Source organism: Tubulanus polymorphus, chromosome 5 (assembly GCF_964204645.1).
Source record: "Tubulanus polymorphus chromosome 5, tnTubPoly1.2, whole genome shotgun sequence".
Taxonomy (NCBI): Eukaryota; Metazoa; Nemertea; class Palaeonemertea; order Tubulaniformes; family Tubulanidae; genus Tubulanus; species Tubulanus polymorphus.
The window spans coordinates 7,183,776-7,206,830 of NC_134029.1; the positions used below are offsets into that span (position 1 = coordinate 7,183,776).

The 23,055-nt window shown below is 37.1% G+C and overlaps 4 protein-coding genes across 10 annotated transcripts; 1 reads left to right on the forward strand and 3 right to left on the reverse strand.

Annotated features, from left to right (window-relative positions):
• Window positions 1-48: 48 nt before the first annotated feature.
• Window positions 49-16,269, forward strand: LOC141905180 (mitochondrial import inner membrane translocase subunit Tim8 A-like). Of its 6 annotated transcripts, none has more exons than XM_074793964.1 (7): window positions 49-126; window positions 2,546-2,777; window positions 2,864-3,015; window positions 3,163-3,230; window positions 14,554-14,615; window positions 14,963-15,134; window positions 15,217-16,269. In XM_074793964.1, the coding sequence occupies exon 7, from the start codon at window positions 15,241-15,243 to the stop codon at window positions 15,490-15,492; it is 252 nt and encodes an 83-aa protein (XP_074650065.1). In that variant the 5' UTR covers window positions 49-126; window positions 2,546-2,777; window positions 2,864-3,015; window positions 3,163-3,230; window positions 14,554-14,615; window positions 14,963-15,134; window positions 15,217-15,240; the 3' UTR covers window positions 15,493-16,269. The 6 variants fall into 6 exon arrangements, 5 of the variants coding, with proteins under 5 accessions (XP_074650065.1, XP_074650066.1, XP_074650062.1 ...); XM_074793965.1 differs by having other exon boundaries at window positions 14,963-15,130; XM_074793961.1 differs by lacking the exon at window positions 14,963-15,134 and having other exon boundaries at window positions 14,554-14,676.
• On the reverse strand, window positions 3,448-9,539 carry LOC141905176 (U3 small nucleolar RNA-associated protein 18 homolog). 2 transcript variants are annotated; one of them, XM_074793955.1, is made up of 13 exons: window positions 9,410-9,539; window positions 8,573-8,823; window positions 8,354-8,454; window positions 8,079-8,174; window positions 7,764-7,822; window positions 7,374-7,492; window positions 7,191-7,271; window positions 6,823-6,991; window positions 6,205-6,311; window positions 5,568-5,782; window positions 4,854-5,028; window positions 4,389-4,564; window positions 3,448-3,613 (listed from the first exon to the last, which is right to left on the reverse strand). In XM_074793955.1, exons 2-13 carry the CDS (start codon window positions 8,783-8,785, stop codon window positions 3,589-3,591), a joined length of 1,536 nt encoding a protein of 511 aa, XP_074650056.1. In that variant the 5' UTR covers window positions 8,786-8,823; window positions 9,410-9,539; the 3' UTR covers window positions 3,448-3,588. The 2 variants fall into 2 exon arrangements, with proteins under 2 accessions (XP_074650056.1, XP_074650057.1); XM_074793956.1 differs by lacking the exon at window positions 9,410-9,539 and adding an exon at window positions 9,286-9,333.
• LOC141905177 (26S proteasome regulatory subunit 6A-B) lies at window positions 10,256-14,371 on the reverse strand. Its single transcript, XM_074793958.1, has 11 exons — window positions 14,295-14,371; window positions 13,795-13,875; window positions 13,559-13,684; window positions 13,144-13,251; window positions 12,629-12,829; window positions 12,406-12,478; window positions 11,937-12,146; window positions 11,541-11,647; window positions 11,135-11,280; window positions 10,816-10,897; window positions 10,256-10,422 (listed from the first exon to the last, which is right to left on the reverse strand). The coding sequence occupies exons 1-11, from the start codon at window positions 14,337-14,339 to the stop codon at window positions 10,312-10,314; spliced, it is 1,290 nt and encodes a 429-aa protein (XP_074650059.1). The 5' UTR covers window positions 14,340-14,371; the 3' UTR covers window positions 10,256-10,311.
• LOC141905178 (ufm1-specific protease 2-like) lies at window positions 16,263-23,049 on the reverse strand. The gene is made up of 14 exons (XM_074793959.1): window positions 23,011-23,049; window positions 22,531-22,702; window positions 22,054-22,160; window positions 21,395-21,608; window positions 20,845-21,080; window positions 20,414-20,507; window positions 20,119-20,270; window positions 19,782-19,884; window positions 19,430-19,576; window positions 19,026-19,198; window positions 18,505-18,603; window positions 18,313-18,415; window positions 17,770-17,894; window positions 16,263-17,622 (listed from the first exon to the last, which is right to left on the reverse strand). Exons 1-14 carry the CDS (start codon window positions 23,047-23,049, stop codon window positions 17,536-17,538), a joined length of 1,851 nt encoding a protein of 616 aa, XP_074650060.1. The 3' UTR covers window positions 16,263-17,535.
• Between the last annotated feature and the right edge of the window lie 6 nt (window positions 23,050-23,055).

Sequence of the window (23,055 nt, forward strand, 5' to 3'; positions counted from 1 at the left end):
ATTTTCATTTTTTGCAGTAATCTTAAAAGCTGATTCTAGGATTCGAACCCAATTACCAATTTTTAAGAGCGTTTCCGGAACTGGACGATGGTTGAGGAAGATTCTCTCCACAAGATTTATGATTTGGTAATTCATCTATTTTTCACTGCATTTTCAAGATTCTCCTTTTTTAATGTAGCGAAACCTCTACAATATGTAGTTTCCCAATAAAGATGACGTCGATAGGGATAGAATACATGCTTCTAAAAAGATATCTTAATATTTTATAGACATGATAGGCCTAGAGAAAAGTGTGAACATTTTTGACAGCTTCTTCCCAACACTGACGCCTAATAATAGTTGGCCCATGGGTTTGGGTTCGAGACCCTCATCATCATCATCATCATCATCAATTGTGAAGGATCTGTGGTAGGCTCCTTCGAGCCTGTGGTTATCCTCCTCGTTGTTTCTCATCTCGTTGATAGTCTTCCCGGTTTGGGGAAAGACAGAGACTCCCTTCTCTATTGGTTATTCAGTTAACGCGTTGAATTAGTAATTAAAATCAACATGATTGTTGTTAATCGTTAATTTTAGTAATTTTATACTCATGATAAGTAAAATGGTTTTTAACTCATTGATAAGTACTATTGATTAGTAATTGGAATTTTCATAACTTTTACTAAAAACATTTAATTAAATTTGACGAATTGGTTAACAATGATTGATTGAATGATTACTCGAAAATTATTAGATACATTTTTTGACGAAACCCTAGCAGTTTGGTACCCAGCTGTTAATCCGGCAACACCTGTGTGATTTGTTTCAGCCTATCCAAATCTAGGCGCACGGGGTAGTAAACCACCCCACCGGCACGCACCCTGGATACACCATTCCAGCTAGGGTCGTCATCATCAGTTAGTTGTTAGTATGAAAATCAATTTGTAACTATATACTTCACCTCAAATTTCCGTATCTAAGAAAAACGTAAAATAAAATAAAATAGTCTAGTATAAATACATTTTATCTTTCCAGAATTTATCAAGCCTTGATTTAAAACAGTCTGTGGAGGTGGCCGATACCACTTTTTCGGGGAGGGTGTTCCACATGTTTACTACTCTTTGAGTAAAGAACATCCTTCTAACTTCTTTTTTCGACCTTAATTTCTTGAGTTTCTTACTATGCCCTCTAAGTTGACGAAGGCTCACTTCAGGGGGTAACAGCTTTGAGGTGTTGACATTATAGTGCCCACTTATATAATTATATGTCATAATCATATCGCCTCTGTCTCTACGGTAAGAGAGGGTCGGCAGTTTTAGGTGTCTCAGTCTGTCTTCATACGACATATCTCTAAGGCTTTGAACCAGCTTCGTAGCCCTCCGCTGTACCTTTTCGAGTGCCTCTGTGTCCATTTTTAACCGGGGTCTCCATGCAGATATGCCGTACTTCAGTATTGGGCGTACTAAGGCCTTGTATAGTAGACAGAAAGTGCTAGGTTCCAAATAGGTGAAAGCTCTTTTTATTATCCCTAGCACCTTGTTCGATTTATTTACTACGGCATTTGTTTGGTCTTTGAAGCTTAGCTTATGATCTATTAGAACCCCAAGGTCCCTTTCAATGCTACTTCCGGCGATTTTAACGGTTTTTCCTTCTGATATCATTGTGTACTCATACGGTCTGTCATTTTTGCCAAAATGCATAACTATACATTTCTCTGGATGGAATTGCATTTGCCACTTTAATGCCCACTCACTTAACATATTCAGATCATGTTGAAGGATGTTCCCATCATTATCATCTCTAATTACCCTGAATATTTTTGTGTCGTCAGCATACATCTTCATTGTACTTTTGATGCCACTAGGTAGATCATTGATATATATCACAAACAGCAATGGGCCTAGAACGCTACCTTGAGGGACTCCACTGGTTACAGTTTTCCATCCAGATAAATCACCGTCGATACAAACAGCCTGTTTTCTATTGGCTAGGAAGTCACTGATCCAATCGAAAAGTTTTCCCCTTATTCCGTAATTTTCTACCTTCTTGAGCAGTCTTTTATGTGCGACCTTGTCAAAGGCTTTTTTAAAGTCAAGAAATACCACATCAAATGTTTCGTTGTTGTCAAGATAAGTCGTCCAGTCATTTAGGGTTTCAACTAGCTGTGTATTGGTCGATTTACCCTTAACAAATCCATGTTGATCAGGTGAAATTATATTATTATCAAGGAGATGTAACATCACCTTGTCCCTCACGATCGACTCCATTACTTTGCATACACAGCTGGTTAGACTCACTGGCCTGAAGTTTTCAGCCTTACTTTTAGTGCCTTTTTTATGTATCGGCTTCACGTGGGCCTCTTTCCAGTTCCCAGGTATCTTACCAGCTTTCAGGGTCTTATCAAATAGGTGGGCAAGACTTACCGAAAGCGTATCTGCTGCCTCATGTAAAATCCTGGGGTGTATTTGATCGGGACCCATTGCTTTGTTTATGGGAAGTGCTTTAAGCTTCTTTGCCACGGTTTCTGGAGTTATCTCTCATTTTTTTGTAGTGCCGTTATTTTTTTCAGAAATGATACGCAAATTACGGAGGACACCGAAACATCAAATTTACTTTGTCACATTTCTTGGCATTCTCAGTGGTTTTTACATCTGGAATCCGGCTCTCAAGAAATACGCAGACGAGCAGGCATTGCAGAAGGACAAAGATCAGCAGCTACAGCAACACAGTGAAGAATCAAAGATCAGTTCAGATCCACCGAAAGTTGCAGTGAAGAAAGCTCCTAGCACTCAATGATAACGGTGAGAATTAGATGCTTCATTTAGCTTGACTAAAATTTACCTGGACCTTAGAAATGAATAAATTGAACTTTATTTTTTCAATGCAGAGATGGTATCCCCGATAGTAAAGGTAGCCGGTATTATGTTTGGTCTGTCCGGGGTGTGTATGCTCTACGTGAAAGTGATATCGCCAATGAATAAACAACGCAAACAGAAAACATTGGAGGATGAAGTGAATGAATTTTTGAAGAAGAAAAAGGTCGGCAATTGCGCGGATTAATCTAAAAGACTTTTTATATGCATAGCCTTCCATTTTTGTATAGTATAGGAAAATAAATTGTGTACATAAGACAAATAGCTTAAATAATGACTTTGGCAATGTCCATGTCACTTATGTCTATTTCAGCTTTGCTTGAGAGGACATCCTGTGGCCTAGCTCAGTCAGTTTTGGTAGTGCATACCTGATATACTACGGTAGGTCTTAAAGATCAGCACCAATGGGCTGCTGAACTAAAACATTGATTTCTAACCAGAAATGGAATCTCTGACTATGGGGCCTGGCCAATAATTTCTAGTGAATGCTGGTTGTATGTCAGTCTTGTTGGGTTTTCCTGAGCATCGGATTATCAAAGTCAAATGGAATTACTATTGTAAAATAATTGGTTCATAAAACATAAAGTTCGTGGTATTATTGATTATTGATTTTTATTTTCGTACAATTACCATTCATTTGTACAACTGAACGTAAACCGTTAAAACCCTATAAGCCAAAATACATCTAGTCGAAGTCTATTCAACTTGACGGGTCATCTTCATTCGGTATTAGATCACCTTAGTAGTTTTCATAATGCCTGAGCCTGCAATGAAATGGAACACTGATGTGTATTCAAAAACCTTTTCAACGGGTGGTATGTGTGCGCATGAAAAAAGAGGAGTTTCTCTGTCCTGGTACAGGAGGTATTACGAATTACAGCAACTTCACATCATAAAGAGGTGCTGGATTATGTCTTTGGGTGTAGAGTCCACTAGACTCTATAGTCTATAGCGGTAATGCCAGGACCAACAAAAACGGTATAGATTTTTGCATTTTTTTCACAATGAAAAACAGAAGGGACAGAAATAATGTTCTACAGGTTCAAGTGGATTACCAAATAGACTGGTACTACTATAGGCAGGATCTACTGTACACCACAGTAAATTACTGTTTCAATCAGGCAACACTAAAAAATCATCAAATACAAAGCTTCATACACAAAAGGATAAGACTCCTAACTGGGTAAAATTATAGACTACGGTAAAATTCAGATGCCTGTTGTACAGTCATGGCTTATACATTTAAGACCAGTCTAAGACCAGCCTGGTCTAAAGCCAATCTTTTAACTTAAGACTAGTCTTCGGGGGCCGGTTCCATAGTCATGGCTTAGACTTAGACCAGTCTAAGACCATCTTAGTTCTATAGCTAATCTAACAGCTTAAGACCAGTCTTAATATTTAAGACCACTTTTAGACTTAAGTCTCGACTATGGAACCAGTCCCTAATTTAAGACCAACCTTGGACTCGAGCCACAACTGTACAACTAGGCCCTGGTCCTTGTGTAGACAAGGTTACTACCACTTTCTACCACTCCTTACCTATAACTTTCTCCTAAACCCTTTTTAGTGGTGACTGCAAGAAATCCGCTATTCGGTGAAAAATCAACGCATGTCGGCACATATTTTCTCGCCGCCAAACTGAACTCCGTCCTGTGGCGATCATTGATAGGTTTATCCGGGAAGTTCGCAAAGGCTGTCATCGTGGGAAAATGAATCTGAAAATGGTACGAATATGGATGTTAAGTGTACCTATACATACAGGTCGTTTTAACGAAAAGACTAAGACTATTCGAGTCACCCGATGCGCTCGGTCCTGAACTGAATCTTCTGCCTTGATGGATTAGTCATAAGATGACGACAGGCTTTACGATATTATATTTAATCCGATGAATTAAGGCCAGTCAGAAGATTCACGCCGTTCAAGAATTGGACTCTAAATAACTTAACAACAATCTACGTGATAGAGATGTTTTTTTGGAGATAACATGACATTTCTCGACATACCAGTTTAATAGCCTTCACTGTACTACTAGATCCGATTGCTAACAATTCGCACGTCGAATTAAATTTCATGAAGTCACAACTCGTCGTTAGATTTCCGATTATTCTCAAAGGTTTCGGCGATGACTGAGTTTGACAGGCTTCATAGTTGTAGACATTCACTATACCACTCGAAGAGCTGAAAAATCATCCAAAGATTACAATGATGAAAACAATGTGTTTTGATTAGCCTGGAATTCGATATTCTGTTTTGTGATTCAATATTCCATTTGAGACGTATGATATTCATCTATTGCATAAAAAAATCTTGAATATAATCGTATTCAAGTGTACCGTAGTAAAACGCCCTGATTCGAAACAAATTTTGATCAAGTGACTCTGAATGTGCTCGATAACCACTTGAGAGTTGTTTCTCTTTTTTACGCACAAAAAATATCAATATACTCACAAAATCAGAATAAACTATAGTTCATTTCGATGAGACTTCTATGATAAATTATAAGGGATCATTCATTTATTACGTATGCATAAGATTTGAATTTCTCAACCCCCCCTCTGTACGCAAAATCGGCCATTTTTTCATATACATTAAGCATTACAGTACGCAATTGCACTGACCCCTCCCCCCTCCTTTAATGCGTACTTAATAAATGAATGACCCCTAATGAAACGTGTCCAGCTGATCTGAATCACTTCGATCCAGACTGGAAGACTTACCCGCATGCGAGATATTGTTGATTACTGGACACCGCTAACGACGTTCCTTTCACACATCCGTCGTCGCAGAATTTATGCACACACGATCTGTTGTTTACATCCCAGACGTACACTTCGCCGTCATCTCCGTGCGAGAACATTCGATCACCGCTCGGATTAAACGTTATCGCGTCGATTTGACCGTTCATTTTAAAACTGTCGATCAATTCTTTTGACTGTAGAAAATAAATCAACGCTGTTTACTGATGATAACAAAATGATTATGACATTACAACAGTACGAACTGCTCAATTCAAATCTGACTGACTACGATAATTGTTAAACTTGAGTGCTTATTAAATTCTTTTTCTCCTACCCTAGAATTATAAACCATCCAACTCGGATATCGCTTAATAAGTCGGAAAAACTTTCACAGTCCAAAAACATTTGACTTTCGGTGGAGTCTACTGTATCAGAATGGACCAGTTCGGTACAATTGAAAATTAATTTTAAGCTCTGATAAATCGAAGCAAAATATTACTATCGAATCAAATTTAAGTTTCATTCAAAGAAAGAAAAGTACATTTTCTATGTACCAGTATCAGGGTTGAGTTTCAAAAACAAAAAACAAAAATGAGCCCTTCAAGGGCACACTCACCTTCGCAGATATTAAATGAATGTGTCCGTATGTGCCATGAAATGCTATGAACTTGCCATCCGGTGAAACTACAAATCTACCCATCGAACTACACGAATCCATTATCCCTGTAAGTAACAACGTCCGTATTAGAGGCTTAAAGTGATTCCGTGAGGTGGAAAATGATCAAAGAAATTGATTTATCTGCATTGTACGAATAAGGAAACAAATTTCAAAAACTGCCTCCGGGGAGATTTGGTACTAATTTTATGACTGTGAAATTTAGTAGGCTAAACAGTCGAAGCTGGAAGTAGTAGCCAAACTGTCCGATCAGCCTACTAAATTAACTAGCCCTACTAAATTAATATGCCACTGTTTGGACCAATGGAGAACATGGCGTTATAAAGAAATTGGTGTCAAAAAGAATGGTACAGGTATTTTCATTGAATTTCATTTAAATTGGGCAAATTTGTTCTCTGAAAAACGTTGGCGTTAAGCGAGCAATGGCATAAAAAGGGATGGCATTATAACAGATTTTGACTGTATTAGATAAATACGTTTTTCTTGACATTATCGAGGGGTTTTGTTTCTAACTTCCGGGAGTTTTCTGATGATAAGATATCAGACAGCCTATGGTACCTTTTATCCTGGGTATCGTCAATAATTTGTCAGCCATCATGTCGTAACTGTAGAACGTTTTTTGTCGTATCGAGCCAAGAATCACTTGCTGGCCGCATTTTGTAAAACGAGCTGTTTTAATCGGAAATGCTTCGATTCTTAACTTCTTCAAGCTTTCATATGAAACACCCTTATAGAAATATATATATTATAAAATACATACTTTTATTGAACATAAAAGAGAATATATACGTATTATACAAACAAGAGGACTGCTCTTGATTTATGAATAAAATGGGTTGAATATGATACTTGTCCACTGTGTTTTGCGATAAATGTTAAACAGAATACACCAGAAAATTTTAATTTCACTTGCTTCAATATTTTACCTGTAATAGTTCAAAACCTGCTTCACCCGCTATCAATCTGATGTGTAACGCCGGATGAAATTCCACAGATTCTAACGGCCGCTAAAAATGAACAACACATGCCAATTCATATAGTGAAAATTCCTTAGCCTTTTATAATAAGCAAATAACAGCCGATAACGAAGTATCTCCACTTTTACTTACATGTTGTTTGGCAGTAAATCCAAAACTATTGTGCTGATTATAGTCTAAAGTATGAGATGGTAACGAGACATCTTTTTCTAGATAATTATTAACAGTTCCCGAATCTTCTTCTATATTCTCTGTAAAATAAACGAATAGGGAACTTCAAAATGTTACTGTGTCAATCATTGAAGATCTTGGTGGAGGTACCAATGCTAAGTGCCCAGGGATACAACCGTACTGACTGCGCAAGGTTCGAATCCACAACCTGACATCCCCGAGTCAACTACCAACCACTCGCTAATTTGCATAACATTTGGGAACTCCTAGAGGGTTCACTTCACTGTAATGAAGTTCGACAAGAGTTTTACTCTTTCTAAACAGTGTTAAATACTAGAGGCTAATATTTACCATCCGCAGTTGTTTTAAACTCAGCCCAAGATGGGGTTCCACCGGTTACCTTTTCAAATCTAAAATAATCGAAACAACAAAAATGTAATACTTCATAACACTAATAATACATCAAAATAGTCATATAAACTGACCACAGTAACCCTCACCTAACTCTGACATGACCAACTCAAACTTTTGACTAACTCTGACAAAAACGAAATCATTTTCTAACTTCTCAAGGTATTTTCCTATCCTTAAATCGGACTTCGCTTATTTTGTCGGTCCCAGTTTGTCAGAGTTAGGCAAGATTTACTGTCTAATGTCAAAAAGTACCTTTGCTTTAGACGCTTTTTATATGTCGAAACTGGAAGAATCTCCTCATTTGGTTTCCGAACTTCAGAATATATTTTACTCTTTTGAACATTAACACTGAAAAATGATAAGATTTAGCAATGCTAACAATTACACACTGACATAAAAACGACCAGTGCAAATTTTCTAATTCCCTCAACTACGCACTCATTCTATACTCATATATACAGCAGCACAGCAATCCAAGAACCCAATGTATAGGCCTATTCTTAACAACTTAGATACGGTACTAATACCTGAATACAGCTTTGTCATCATCATCATCATCCCACGCAGGTTTACGGTCAATAACACCAAGCCCCTCCAGTCTATTGCTCGATTCATCTTCTTCAGCTTCCTGTTAACATATTACAAAATAACTTCATTTTCCTGCCTAATTTTATGGTAGGTCTACACGATATCTACACCAACACTTGAAACCAGATATAAACTTAAACGCTTAGTATCACATTTACCTCTAGTCTCTCAACTAAATCATTAGAATCTCCAAATACTAGATCTTCCAAGTGACCATTTTTCTCTTCATCATCCTGAATCAACTGTAAATTGATTTGACGGATTCCTTTTTCAACAACTGGATTCACGTACGGATTTCTGCTGTTTTCTTCCTTGCGATATTTATTCATACCAGTCGATTTTTCGGACCACTTTCTTTTTGACACGTCCATTTTATGACTATGAACTTGAAGTTTAATACAATCTATAACTGAAACACATCGAATAACAAATCAGTTACCAGCACATCTTCAGTAGATACATTCTAGGCTGTGGTTATTTAACCGGATCCAGTCACCGACTTCTGAAGATATTTTGCCGAATATCGTCTCTAATTGGCTGATTTACTCTGCTCATGCGACTTAGAAAATTCGAAGGAAGTGTTGAGAACAGAATTTGAGAAAATAGAGTGGATAGAGCGAGACTCGAACCCGGGCCAGTAAACTACTAGCGCAGCGTCTCCCCACTAGCACTAGACCACTGAAAACTACCCAAATGTTTTACCTAACCCTCTATCCCTAGCTGTGAACCGGAACCCTCTTGACACTAACCCTATTGAAACCCAGACCCTAAAAACCCGGTTAAATGATTTTTTTTGTTATATAATATTTGGATCCGGCAAAATATCTTTTATAAGTCCATAACCGGATCCGGCTAAATAACCATTTCCTACATTCTAAGCAGTTGAAAGTTGAAGGTTATGCCTTGGCGTGTTGACCGACTGGCACGGGGCACACCACCAACACCAACGGCAACAGGCCTTTGAATTGGCTACTTTTGAATCGTTCAAATCTAACCTAATGTTGATGTCAATTGAATTAAGTAGTGCAGAGATATATATTCGACCCTCTGCAAATATATCCTGTCGTAAGCGGACCACTTATTTAAGATTTTACGGTCAGTGGCCGCAATTTTTAATGAAAGTGTGCGATATTAGAAAAAAGACAAAATTGTTTACTGGTTCTCCCTAATCTACGGATTACATCAATGATACAGACTCGGACCATTAAGAATTACAACACGGATATGCGAAGTCCAGGAATAATCATATTACCAAGTTAACTACAAAAAGCTGCAACTGTTGTAAATTACATAAATGATTTAACCCAGGCATTATGGTTAAATTGAAAACTCCCCTTACTTGGCCTATAGCAGATTAAATTTGCCATGTGGAAATCCCAGCTAGTGGTACCTACACTTCTTCACTTTTGAACATTATTCCAATGGTCCAAATTCGCAATTATGCTCAAATCTGCTGAATGCTGTTTTAGACCTCTAACGTTCTCATTCTAGAGCACAAAGAGTAATATACAATCGTATTGTAGGTATTCCACTGTGCCAGTGACTGCTGTACATGCACATGACTTGTATATGCATATTTTGGTGCCATCAGAAAAAATTCCACATATCCTGGAGAGTGATGTTCGACAAGTCCCAGGTTGATGGTAGGGTAGCAGTCACACATTATATGGCATTTCTGATCACATCAACTTTGGTGACGTCTCCGAAAGTGTTGGACATTGTTCGAGTGGAGATTTTCAAGAATATGAGCAGACACCTAAGTAAGAAATTCAGCTGACAAAGAGACTCCGTCCTTTCCGTTCAAATATCAAAATTCATCTATTGACAATACATCTATTTATTATTTACATCAAGAAACACGTCTTGCACGGCATTGAATGAAATTAAACATTGTAGATTAAGCGTAATAATTTAGATTGGCTTTCTTCTTAGCTTGTACTTCAAGGATAGCATCCATGTAGTCTTCATGTGACAGCTCTGTGGCTTCCCTTCTTAAAGCGATCATTCCCTGAAATCAGTTTTATCACGGAGTATAGCTTTGAAAGCACAATACAACACAAGATAACACCATCATTGATATTAAGAGAAGTTATCTTCAATGTACAGTACAGTTGTATAACTCTTTAATTTGGATCGGTTTTATTCAGATTTTCACTTATTTCGAACTAAAATTCCAGTCCCCTATAGGTTGTTTCTTTTATTCAAATGAGAGCACATAATTCGGATTTCGTTTAATTCAGACAAAATTTTCTAGTCCCAGGTTATCTGAATTAAGCGAATGCTACTGCAGCAAAACTCATGATGTGAATGACTCTGTACCCTTCAATTTGTTGGAATCAATATTTCCCCTATACTGCCTATATCAAGCAAATGACGCTGCATTATTTAAAACGATACTTACAGCTTCTACACAAACAGCCTTACACATGGCTCCATTGAAATCGTCAGTACAGCGAGCCAATTCTTCGTAATTTACATCTTTGCTGTAATCAACAAACTCATACGTACGATCATTTCATATTTGTTATAGGTTGTCTTTTAGGTGAAAAGCTACAGGAGCACATCTCCCAGGGGTCCCAAAAATTACCGCCCAAACTAGAAATGAATCCGATTTTGTGGATATTGAGCCCTAAATAGAGTAGTTAATATAGTATTAACTATGAATATACTGTCGATTTAGTCAGATCAATACATTATCTCATATTCAAGATGATGCTAACCTGACGTTCATTTTCCTGGAGTGAATCTGCATGATTCGCGCTCGAGCATCTTCGTTCGGAGATGGAAATTCGATCTTTCTGTCCAGACGACCGGATCTCAGCAGAGCGGGATCGAGAATATCGACTCGGTTTGTGGCAGCTATCACCTACAATCGATGCAACACAAATTCCGTTCAAGAACAGTTACAAAAACTAAAAATACCCGTCAAGAAAATACAGGATATTTCATAACAACTAATAAATGAAGAATATCTTTTAAGATAGTAGATAGTGGAGTAATATTGCTGCTTATACCACATTAGTTTAAGCCGGGTCACTGCTGAACCTAGCATGCAAATTCAGTAGATTTCAATGTTGAAAACCACTTGAAAACAGAAAAAAATGTGAATGTTGGTTAAAAACGAACCTTAATATCAGAGCTTGGAGCAAATCCATCCAACTGATTAAGCAACTCCAACATAGTCCTCTGTACTTCTCTGTCGCCGGCCTTTTCGCTATCGAAACGTTTCGTTCCTTAATAATTTCAAAATAACACTTTTCAATACACTATACACATATATCATACAAATAAATCTTGATGGCAATAGTATACACAAGATAAGTTGTGCATTCAGTTAGATCTGAATAGTTAAATTGGAAAATTTTGGTCAGTTTTTTTAGAATCAAACAGAATGAGAGTTGTAGAATGATCCACATTTTTTGGGTGGGGCATCTGTGATATTGACTGCCGTGCGCAATGTGAGATGCTTAGATCGCCCGTTAAAAAGGTGCCCCCTATTCACCCCTTTGTTATTTCATTTACCTATTGCATCCAATTCATCAATGAATATGATGGCTGGAGCCTTCTCTTTCGCTAAAGCGAAGGCATCCCGAACAAGCTTGGCTCCGTCACCGATGAACATTTGAACCAACTGCGGCCCGGCTAATTTCAAAAACGTTGATTTCGTCTGAGCCGCACAAGCCCGGGCTAACAAAGTTTTACCCGTACCAGGAGGTCCGTACAACAGGACACCTGTCAATAATGAGAAATAAGGTTGTTTAAAATTATACTAGCTGAAATCAGGCAAACTTGTTATTCACCAACAGACCATTGTCAACAATATGGCAGGTCTATCAGATTTGAAATATTTTTTAGATTCAAATTCGTCATAAACATAATATTATATGTTAACTTTATATCATAACATCAGCTACATCAAATGGTTTGATTGATCAGAGGACTTTCTTTGTACCAAATTATTCGATCTGCATACAGTTTTAGAGATAGCTACCTTTTGGTGGTTGGATTCCCAATGCCTCAAATCTTTCTTTGTGAGTCATAGGCAAAACAACTGCTTCAATTAACTGAAATAGGATGAAAAATCAAATAGTACTACCGGATCAACATAAAGCCAAACGCTAGTGTTGTTCTTCACATCATCATTGATGGAAGTGGCATTAGAACCCTCTCCTTTAAGAAGAATCCACCTCTCCAGACATTAATCAACAACTTACCTCTTGAATTTGTTTATCCAGACCACCGATGTCGCTGTATTGTTCAGTTGGTCTTTCGTCGACTTCCATAGCTTTGACCCGAGAATCGAATTCAGCGGGCAATGTTTCCAGAATCAAGTACGAATCTTTGTTAACGCCGACCAAATCGCCGGGATGAAGTTTCTCGGCATCGACTAAACCGATCACCGGCAGAAAATATGTCTAAATATTTTTGAAAAATTAAACACTATATTAGTCAAAGACCCAAAATGTTTTGCTAGTTCAATGCTTCAAGTCAAAACTCAATGACTCATGGGAACAGAAAATGCATCCGACTTGAGTGATATCAGAGTTGGATGGAGGAATCTTTAAAATCAGAAAAGTATTCAAGTATGCTTTCTTCTGAGTTAAACGGTTATGTGCAGATCTGACTTCAGCAGAAGCAACCTAACAGCTTCATTTCAGATCACAAAATAGAAATATCACACAAATGCTGGGACTTGAAGAACATTTATAAGAATTAGATCAAGTGATACCTGTCTAGTAGATGTTTTAATGACTGCACATTTGCCCTTCCTCTGTGAATCCAGATCCACATTTGCACCATCTTCCTCGCCCATATCTTGTGGATCAACATCTAGAAGCTACAAAATATCAAGTGTAACCAATATAAACGATAGGCCCCAAATTAGATTGAGGATTCATTTTTTTCTTAATTTTTTGAAATATGAGGAGTAGATGCATCAAGAAAGTTCATTGGCCTTTCAAAAAATACCAAAATAGGGCTAGTTCTTCATATCAGTGACCATTCTTCAACGTTCATGAGAATAAGATTTTTAACTTAGGCCTATATCATAAACAGCAGCCATACTGAATGAGGTCAAAAGAAGAATTTGACAAGTTCGAAACTTATGGCTTACATATGGGTATTTCATTTGTCAGAAAACTTACTTCGATGACGTTCGAAACCAAATACGGTAATGTTTTGTTGATTTTGATCTTTTCGGTATTTTCCTTGATTTTCTCTTTCTGCGCTTGAAGTTCGTGCGATATTCGCATCACTTCAGATTTCATAATCTTAAAATCAATGGGATAAAACACCAAATTGAACCAACAAGTACAATACATTACTGAAATAATAGGAATCCCAATTTTTTGTAGTAGTTCAGGAATGAATAAGAGCCTACCTTAATTTCATTATCCAACAAACGGGTTCGACTGACTATCTCATCAGTGGACATTCGTAGTATATCCTCACCCAATGACTCCTATATAATACAAATTGCGTCATGACAAATGAAGTGACAGTGCAGTGGAGTGACAATCAATGTCGCTGTCAGTCAGTGCAGTGTCATAAAAGACGTGTAAAAAGGCCTTAAATTCAAATTAAAAAATAGACAATCAAATGAACCAACAAACACTTTATTCGACTCTCTATATCTTGGTAATTAATGCATACTTGGACTACTTTAATCAGTTAGATGAAAAGCTTAATCTATCAATAAAGACCATTTAATTGAATAGAATTGGAGAATGACACGACATAAATCGGTTTAAAAACAGTGAAATTTCTACAATACAGATCACACAGAGTCACACAACCTTCAGAAATTAAATTGGACACAAGTTCTGAAATTAACTCCCGTGAAAAAATGACAGCAACTTATGATTCAAGGCTGATATTTACCTCTCCATCTTCCCAAATGGATTTGTCTTCTAGCTTGGCCGCCATTGCTTCTCTATGACTCCTATGAAAGGGGGCAATCGGGTTCGAATCCCACATTTTCATCCACTTTTAAACGCTTTTACAAAGACCATATTGATGAATAATTAGAAATTAGATCATATGAAAATATCCGTTCCAACACTTTTATGATAATTTATTCTTCATGTAAAACACAAATGATACAAATTATAATATAAATTTGATTTGAATTTTATTGCAGAAGGTCGTCAAGTCAAAGTTGTTATGCTCTCGGAGTAACAAGATTTTAGTCTTTTTTATCAAGTAATCCCAGTAATCCTCATCTATCTATCTATTCGCTATTCCGCTCGATTGACAGCGACAGGTACTTTTAATCAAGATTTAAAAAATTCATTCTTACGCCTGACATATATGTTTGTTTTAGTTATGTATAGTTATTGGTGTCGTTGATCGAGCAAAAAGTATTCAATCCAATTCAATTCGTGGTTTATTGATCACAAAAACTCCTGTCTGATCATTTAACAATTTAAATCTTTCGGAAAATATTTGTAATTTTTCAATCGAATATGATTGAACTTAGAATCCCAGTACCAATCCAACATTTACAATATATTCATCATAGTCTTAATAGGCCTATTATAATGTTTTAGTCTAGTGCCGCCATTCACAAACGTCAACAGAGGACCCTTTTAAATCTTCATTCTGGTATTCAGACATAGATCATTGTAAGGCGCCAAAGAAATGCAACGTTAAGGAATTTGAAGGATTGCATATGGTCTAGCGAATAATTAGAGGTCGATTTGGTTGGGTCTGTTAACGTTAGTAAGGAAAAGCTACCGGTACTTGTTAAAAGTCACCACTAAACCTCAGATATATTTTAAGTTGATCCTCGATTTTTCTTCAGTTGCAGCAGGTTTTCGCAATCACGATGGATTCCGATAAGATGAGCGCGCTGCAGAGAGATCCGCAGATGCAGCGTTTCATCCAGGCTGAAACTCAGAAACAACGATTTAACCAACTCGTTCACGGCATTGCCGACGAATGCTGGGAACTGTGTATGCCCGATAGACCCGGAAATAAACTCGATCGAAAAACAGAATCGTGTTTAACGAACTGCGTCGAACGATTCCTCGACACGACGAACTATGTCGTTAATCGCATGGAAACTTTTGCGAAATAAGATATTAGACTTACTCGAATAAATTCGATCGCCTATGTGGAGTGATTTTCTGATCTTGTTTGAGTACCAGTATTTCGTAATAAACATTGATAGAGTGATATATGAACATGCATCTTTCATGTCATTCTTATGCTCTTTTTGAATGTGCTCATCTAGGAGAGGGATTATCTACTTTCTTTCAATTGCTAGTTAGAGTATCTACAGACTTTTCACTTTATGATGGTTAACTCAGTTCTGATGAAGTTGCCCTACAATACTAGCGTATCTGGGGTACCCGGACACTTAAGGTTCTTGGTGAATTTGATGGCAGAAATCTACCGAGAGCAATATTCCGAAGAAAAAAATTGAAGAGGTCCTAGTTCTGAAATTAGAAGACCAGTCCTCTAATTGTAATTGAAGAGGTTTTTTAAAAAGAATTAATATATTGTGAAAAGAATTAATATATTGTACAAAACAGCAACTGGGCAAAGATGCAAAAGGTAAACCCTATCTGGCTTAAGGACATCTTAATCAGAACGCATCAAGAAAAACCAGGACTCCTGAGGAGCCAGTTGCTCCAAAGTTGGTGAGAGTTTACCAGTGGATAGTTGCCATAGTGACAATTAAAGTTCATCGTTACTATGGTAATTATCCACTGGTGATCTTATACTAACTTTTTTGCGCACCAAGCCCCAGTACTTCAGGTTTGAAGTCTATAAGCCAATGTTCGAAAGAAATTTAAACCACAGAGAAATAAAACAATCCTGATATCTTTGATATATACCAATACCGTAGATTTTATTCAAGTTTATTTGATTTAACAATAGTATGTCACGCGATACATACATACGTATAAACTTTAGAATGCACAAAACACAATTACCCATGTACCCTCTCATAGTGAACACAAAATAATGGGAACAAACCTGGTCATCAATTGCAATAGACCTGCAAAAAGTTAACCTCAGATCGACAACAGTGAGCTAAAAAGAGCAGAGGTACCCAGGGGCAATTTTAGGGGATTCTCGGGGGCTCCTGACCGATGCCTTTCAATTGAAGTTGCCCTTGCCCTTGACACATCCTTTCAGAAATTGCATATATTTTTCAAAAATATCTAAGAATAAGGGTGGGATCCTAATAGTAGCCAATAAGATGGCTGCTTTATCTAAAATATGCTTCCTTCTCTTCTGGACCCTGGCCATAAATTTCCTAGATCTGCCCCTGCTACCAAAAGTCTAGTGTAGTTAACCTGGCTAATGTCACTCAACTGTTCCTCTGGCCAGACTGTCTAGTGTAAACATTTTTAATGTAAAATATCAATTACCGGAAAATCTGAAAATTGAACAAGTATCTCCATTTGAACCCAGATTTGGACTGGGCATAAAATGCAGATCTAGTCCAAGAACACAAAAATCATAAAAACCAATTTAATTGTTTGTGCTCATTAAACTGCAACGATATAATTTTCATAAAATAAAACATTGTACATTGATATATTAAAAATATCTGGTTTGTTGCATTCCTTTTGTGCTAAAGTTCATATTGCAGATACATGTATTTACAAAATGTTTACTTTTCGTAAACTAAAGCAAACGTTTTCAAATATAGGTATTTACAATGCAAGAACAAAGATATCTGAAACCAGAAACAGCAGTTTTCTGATTTTCACAACTGAAGTATCAATACAGTAAAAGTCCTACGTAATGCCACTGTTGGGACCAATGAAAAACTTGGCAATGTAATATATTTGGCGATATATGAAGAATGATATTTTCATTGAATTTGAGTTAGATTGAGCAAATTTATTCTCATTAAGTGTTGGCATTAAATGAGTCTGTGACTTTTGATATATTATAACTCTAGCATGACATCAAAACGGTACTGTTGATTCCCGCACACCATAAAAAGGTAGTTCACCTGATCTTCTGACACAGCATTATCTGTTTAAATATCAACTGAAATGTATCTCGTACTTAATACCGTAAAAATAACGTGTATCTCTGCTTTTTGAGACATTTTGTTTCAGAGTTTCTTAATAGCATTTGACTAGAATTACTACACGATTCAAATAACTATAGGACGCTGCGGCATACAAAGATTATAATACGCTTGTTGATTCCAGAAATCCACGCCTTTCCATCCGCACCAACCCTGCAAAAATAAAACTACAGGTTCCAGGGACAGTATTCTCACTTGAAGAAATGCTTGACAATCTGACAATCTTTCAATATTCAACACCTCCTGGTCAACACGAGCTTGAAACTTGCCACTATCATAGAACGAAGTTACGAATTTTACCTTGGTTTGAATAACTTTGATGTCTTCAGATCCTGTGTAGTGTGGATCGAGAATAAGGAATTTCAGATCACCAGTTACCGAGTTATAATTCACGCCTAATATCGTATGCGCATACACACCGCCACCTGAATATCAAATCATACTAATTAATCACACACGAAAACAAATACATAACACTTGAAGCAAATACAGGACAGCTTCCTGTCAGCCTTCGGGCAATCAATGATAAGCAAGTAAAATGAGGCATTTTATGACTTGTAAAGCACTCTTGAGCAGCCTGGCTGGATTTAGCGCTACATAGATCCATCATCATCATTATTGATTTCACAGTTGCTTTCTTCATGCCAATTATATGACTAACATTCCTATCATATATACCTTTACCATCATCTAAGTCAAATTAATGCTTTTAAGCTCAAATATTTGTTGGAGTATATTCTTTATCTCTTCTAATCTTCAATATTGCTGCATTTAACAGTCAACATTGAAAGCACCAGGGAGACTTAAATTTAGATTAATTGGAATATAAAGATTTCTCATTACCGATCATAATTGGAGTTCCTTGTGTTTGGAAATGTTGGGCCAATTCTCTGCCTTTATTCGCTAGTTCAGCGCCGCTACTGACGAACATTATTTTCGATACCACCTACAACAAAACCAATTCAAATCCATTAGACATTATTACTTCCAAAAAATCGAAGAGGAACATATCTATATATTGATTTTGAATCATACATCTAGAAAATAGTCCAAACAGTAGCTAACTTCAGTTGACCCTATCCAGCGTTTAGTACCGACAAATGACGGTTCTTTGTCCTTCATATCAACTAAAGCCTACAAAATTAAAAGAATGAATTCAATGGAATGCATTTCGTAATTCTGTTTATATCCTGTAAAATCTGTCTTTGAAAATACCTATGGATCTGGATATCGTTCCAAAATTCTCATCATACCAAGTATATACATGTTTTCAACTACAGGTACCGGTATTCTGTTGTATATACATGTTCACAAATACCTTTGAAACTTCTTTTTATACAACATCTTTATCACTTCACAAAGTTTCTTTTTCAAACTTTATAGAAGTGCAATGCAACTTCAAAGTGCATCATTAAGTGGCACACTCTCTAGTTTTGCTAGAATGATGTATAAGTCGGCACGCAATGTGACAAATTCAAAAGTGATCGACAGCCTTCATCGCAAGATGTCGGACACTCCTCCAATCATACAATGGCCACGAATTTAACCGTACTCACCGACTGAATCTCCTGATGGGTAGGAATCGATATATTTGTATAGCCTTGATGATTAAACCACGATATCAACGTTTGTAAAGACCGATACGCGCAACCCCAACCATTGTCATCGATGCGATCTTGCATGTAATGATGATATGCGTACAAGCCATAAACTAGATAATCCTCTCCACCTGAAACATTTTGAAACTATTAATCTCTTACGACTGGACAACAAATAAATCATTTCAGCTTTTCAGACATGAAAATTTGTCTGACTTAGGAGTGATACCCAAGCTTAATCCAAGTTAAACAGTCATCCATGTTAGTAGGATGCAACTTACTTCACCTTGACAAATAATATTGTATTAAGCGTGTACTGAATAATAACACCATAGAACATTTGTTGAAGTACTCCTACTTACTGCTGGGTGAATTGAGTCCCACGTGTGGATTTCGCAACAGTCCATCGCTATATGAACCAACTCGGAAACGACATCGATTGCCACGTCTCAGCATCGGTCGGTCAAGTGGTAGTAAAAATTTCTCGTGAAGCATTTTTCTGTAGTTTTCTATATTTTCATGCGCAAAAAATTAAAATGATAGTAAAAAGCTAAATATAGTGGAAAAAATACTGGTTTTCAGAATTACAATTCCGTCATTGATCACTTCATATTTAGATGAACTTTTTACCAATTGAGTTAACCCTAGGCTTTAGGTTAGAATTGGTTCATGAAACCAAACCCAAACTGGCTGGGATTTAATTCTCAGTTATACCTAGCTGGTCGTCGTCTTCTGATGTATCTGGGTAAACTACGGTTAGAAATTGACCGTCAGACCACGGTTGAAAGTGATGGACGACTGGTTTGCGAATTTCACCCTATGTGACAAGAAATTCATTGTAAACATCATGAAATAAGAAGTACATAAAACTCAAATTAGCAGCTACCAACACCTTTTCACAAACACCAACAGAAATACATTTGTTCTAACACATTTACTGCCACTTTTTGTCAAGGTGGCCGACTATTTGTAACTATTCTTTACTTAATACTTTACTATATTTTACATAGTCTTGGATTGAGATAGTGGCAAGCATGAAGCAGATACTCACATTATAAAACTGGCACATACATCGACCCATGCTGGCCAGCTGATCTGTTACGCCCATAATCAATTCAGATGCTAAATTACCAAGTGGTTCCTCAGACGGAATGGAACAAATTACGTCCAATGGCAAATTGACGGAGAACATTTTCTTGGATGCTTAAGAAAGATCAATACATTTATATGATTAATGAACAATACATTAATATAATAAACGTACACATACGTATTGATAACATATCAACAGCCAAGACTACTATCTTCTATGCTTTTTACGAATACGGTTTCAACTGTGAACATACCTTGATCCTGATTTATGATAGGTGTATGAGATGGTACGACCCCCATGTCATTTTCAGCAGAAAATCTTTCTAACATCGACACATAGATCACCTCCTGTAATAACAAACTCGTACTGATGGAAAATTGACTAGCTTTTCAACCGCTTTATGAGTACAAGTGCATTTTATGTTTTGAATTGTCATACCGGTATTAAGTGTATTTATTTGTCACGAATTTCATATAGACAGTGCTTTGGATTATAAAGATCTAATCCACCCTTCCCACCAAAAGAAGTGAGAGCTCAGTCCTGAGTTAATATTGTCTAAAATAACTGAAGCCTTATTAAGATCGACCTTAATCTGTTAGCTGGGTTACACACTGAAATGTAGGAACAAACTAAGCTTAGGCTTGTCTTAGAGCTAAATGATGACGAATAGAACAAGGGATGTACTTTTTTCCGATCTTTTTTCTTTTTTCGAACGATTTCAAAACCGTCGTTGTCCTCTTCGATAATGATGTAGTCGCACAAATCAGCGCAGGCGGTCCCGCTGTGAACTTCAGCGGACACGACACCTCCCGCGTGAAACAAGATGTTACTGTTATTAATTCGAAATACGGTCTGTGTACCGGCGGTTATTGAATCGATCAACAGTTGAAGTTGGTTGGCGATTCTTCGCATTACGCTATCTGAAAATGTAGAAGAAACACCCGCCACAGATGAATGATACAGGGTTAGAAGTTGGGGTAAACTGCGAAATTAAATGGTTAAATTATTGTGAATACTGGCATTCAAAATGCTCTTAAAATGAGATCATCATGCTGGTTATCTTTGCTTTTACTGCGCTCAATGAGAAATGAAAAACCAATCAGATGGATGATGCACACTTAAAAGCCAACATAGGCTGCAAGGTGATCCTTATTAAGTTTGACTTGATCATTGTGAATACTAGCACTATAAATACTCTTAAAATCGATGAGATAATCGTTCTGCTGGTTCTTACCTTTGCTTTTACTGTGTTCAACAAGGAAGGGTATTGTGCCCTGAACTCTCATCGTGATAAAGTCACTTGTGACTGGGCTGTTAACAATTTCAACGTCGGCTTCAGTAGCGTCTCGATTGTCCAAATGATACCAGAACATCTCCTCTATCGATACCGAATTGTCGTCTTCGTTTTGAAGAATCATGGTAAAAATATGATCGGGCCAAGAGTGTCCCTATAAAATATGACAAAAAAGTTCTAAAAATATAACATTCCAGCAAGGGACTGTTATCTATGGTCAACCTTGGTTAATCTGTATAACTGATAAGCTTTCTGGTACTGATTAAGTGATGAACCAAGCTTTTTAGAACGGATTAATTGATGTATGAAGATAAACTATAGGCTAGCTCAATAAAATAACTTTGAAATAAGGTGTATATCATCTGGTTTACAAATGTTTAAATTGTCATGTGACTACATTTAACGGAGGAGGTCAAAGACAGTAGGCACCTGTTATTTTGTTTTTTATGTGGAATAAGCACTTAATACATTTTAAGCAGGCACAGATTAACCGAGGCCGACTGTAGTTAATCGGTACTAATCAATAATGATCCAGTGTCTATCAATTGCAGCTTTTAAATTAAGGAAGAAGCTGTCGAAATATTTTCGTAATAACTTACTTGGACAGTTTTTGTACCTCGCGCAATGGCTAGTCTGATATCCCTAAGCGCAGTATTGACATCCATTTCATTCGGACGGAGGAAAAAAATTCCACATACTTTTGAACCTAAAAAAATGAAACTTTTAAATTAAACAGAGAAGAATCCTGGAGGAAAGTTGAATACTAATTTGCTCATTAGAGATTTTGTTTTATGATGTACCGGCCATATTGTCAATCCAGAAACCAATATTGCCAATTCATCCATTGTGGCAACTAGGAAGGATGATTGCAGCAGTGAACATTGTTGGGTTTAAGCATCCTTTAAGCACTGGTACAATTTTACCAAATTCATCCTAAGGACTTGAACTCAAAGTCAAACCAGACTTCATGATCGCAGATATTTCAACAAACCATATTGATCGGTGTAGACCTATCTGATTACGAAAGCAACCCCAGACGATTAGGTGGCCAACAAATTCTTCTGACCTCAACTTACCCACCGGAATGTGTCCAGAAACTTCTTGAAGATTATGCTGAATGGCTTCGACGGTGGAATGTAAACATCTGTAACAGCCTGTAACGGTGAGGCAGTCCTCCGTCCAGTGTCCGAGCAGGAAACCGATAGCTTTCTGTGAGCCATCACCATTTTTCAGACCATCTTCTAAACGCTAGAATATTTAAATCGAAAATCATACCATAGAATTCCAGTTTAGATGTGCGGCATGTTTCAATTACTCTATTCAAAACACATGATATCGATAATTTGGTTCTTCTTTCAATGGTTTCTGTCGCTACTTATTACGACCGAAATCATCGCCCGAAAAAAAGCGAAGAATATCCTCCCAAAAATCTGATCTGTGAATATTTAAAACTTGGACGCTGGTTTCATTAGGTAAACTTACAAATTAGTTCATCGGAAAAATGTAAGGGAAAAGAAAATTGCAAACGAATATACCAGAAAACGGCAATATTTTACCTTTACTACGGCAGCTGTCAGTTTTATGGGCGCGGCCATATTGGA

What these genes read in the sequence shown, in the direction of transcription:
- LOC141905176 (XM_074793955.1), bottom strand. Translation starts at nt 8,785, where the DNA reads ATGGACGTGTCAAAAAGAAAGTGGTCCGAAAAATCGACTGGTATGAAT. An exon ending in GATTTACTGCCAAACAACAT is followed by an intron (nt 7,272 to 7,373) that starts GTAAGTAAAAGT and finishes GTTCATTTTTAG; the next exon opens with CGGCCGTTAGAATCTGTGGA. An exon ending in GGTTTAGGAGAAAGTTATAG is followed by an intron (nt 3,614 to 4,388) that starts GTAAGGAGTGGT and finishes ATTTCATTGCAG; the next exon opens with GCTCAGGCATTATGAAAACT.
- LOC141905177 (XM_074793958.1), bottom strand. Translation starts at nt 14,339, where the DNA reads ATGGCGGCCAAGCTAGAAGACAAATCCATTTGGGAAGATGGAGAG. An exon ending in TGGTTTCGAACGTCATCGAA is followed by an intron (nt 13,252 to 13,558) that starts GTAAGTTTTCTG and finishes GATATTTTGTAG; the next exon opens with CTTCTAGATGTTGATCCACA. An exon ending in TGATGAATTGGATGCAATAG is followed by an intron (nt 11,648 to 11,936) that starts GTAAATGAAATA and finishes GAAATTATTAAG; the next exon opens with GAACGAAACGTTTCGATAGC.
- LOC141905180 (XM_074793961.1), top strand. Translation starts at nt 15,241, where the DNA reads ATGGATTCCGATAAGATGAGCGCGCTGCAGAGAGATCCGCAGATGCAG.
- LOC141905178 (XM_074793959.1), bottom strand. Translation starts at nt 23,049, where the DNA reads ATGGCCGCGCCCATAAAACTGACAGCTGCCGTAGTAAAG. An exon ending in GTATGTGCCAGTTTTATAAT is followed by an intron (nt 19,885 to 20,118) that starts GTGAGTATCTGC and finishes CTTGTCACATAG; the next exon opens with GGTGAAATTCGCAAACCAGT. An exon ending in CCCATCAGGAGATTCAGTCG is followed by an intron (nt 18,604 to 19,025) that starts GTGAGTACGGTT and finishes TTAATTTTGTAG; the next exon opens with GCTTTAGTTGATATGAAGGA.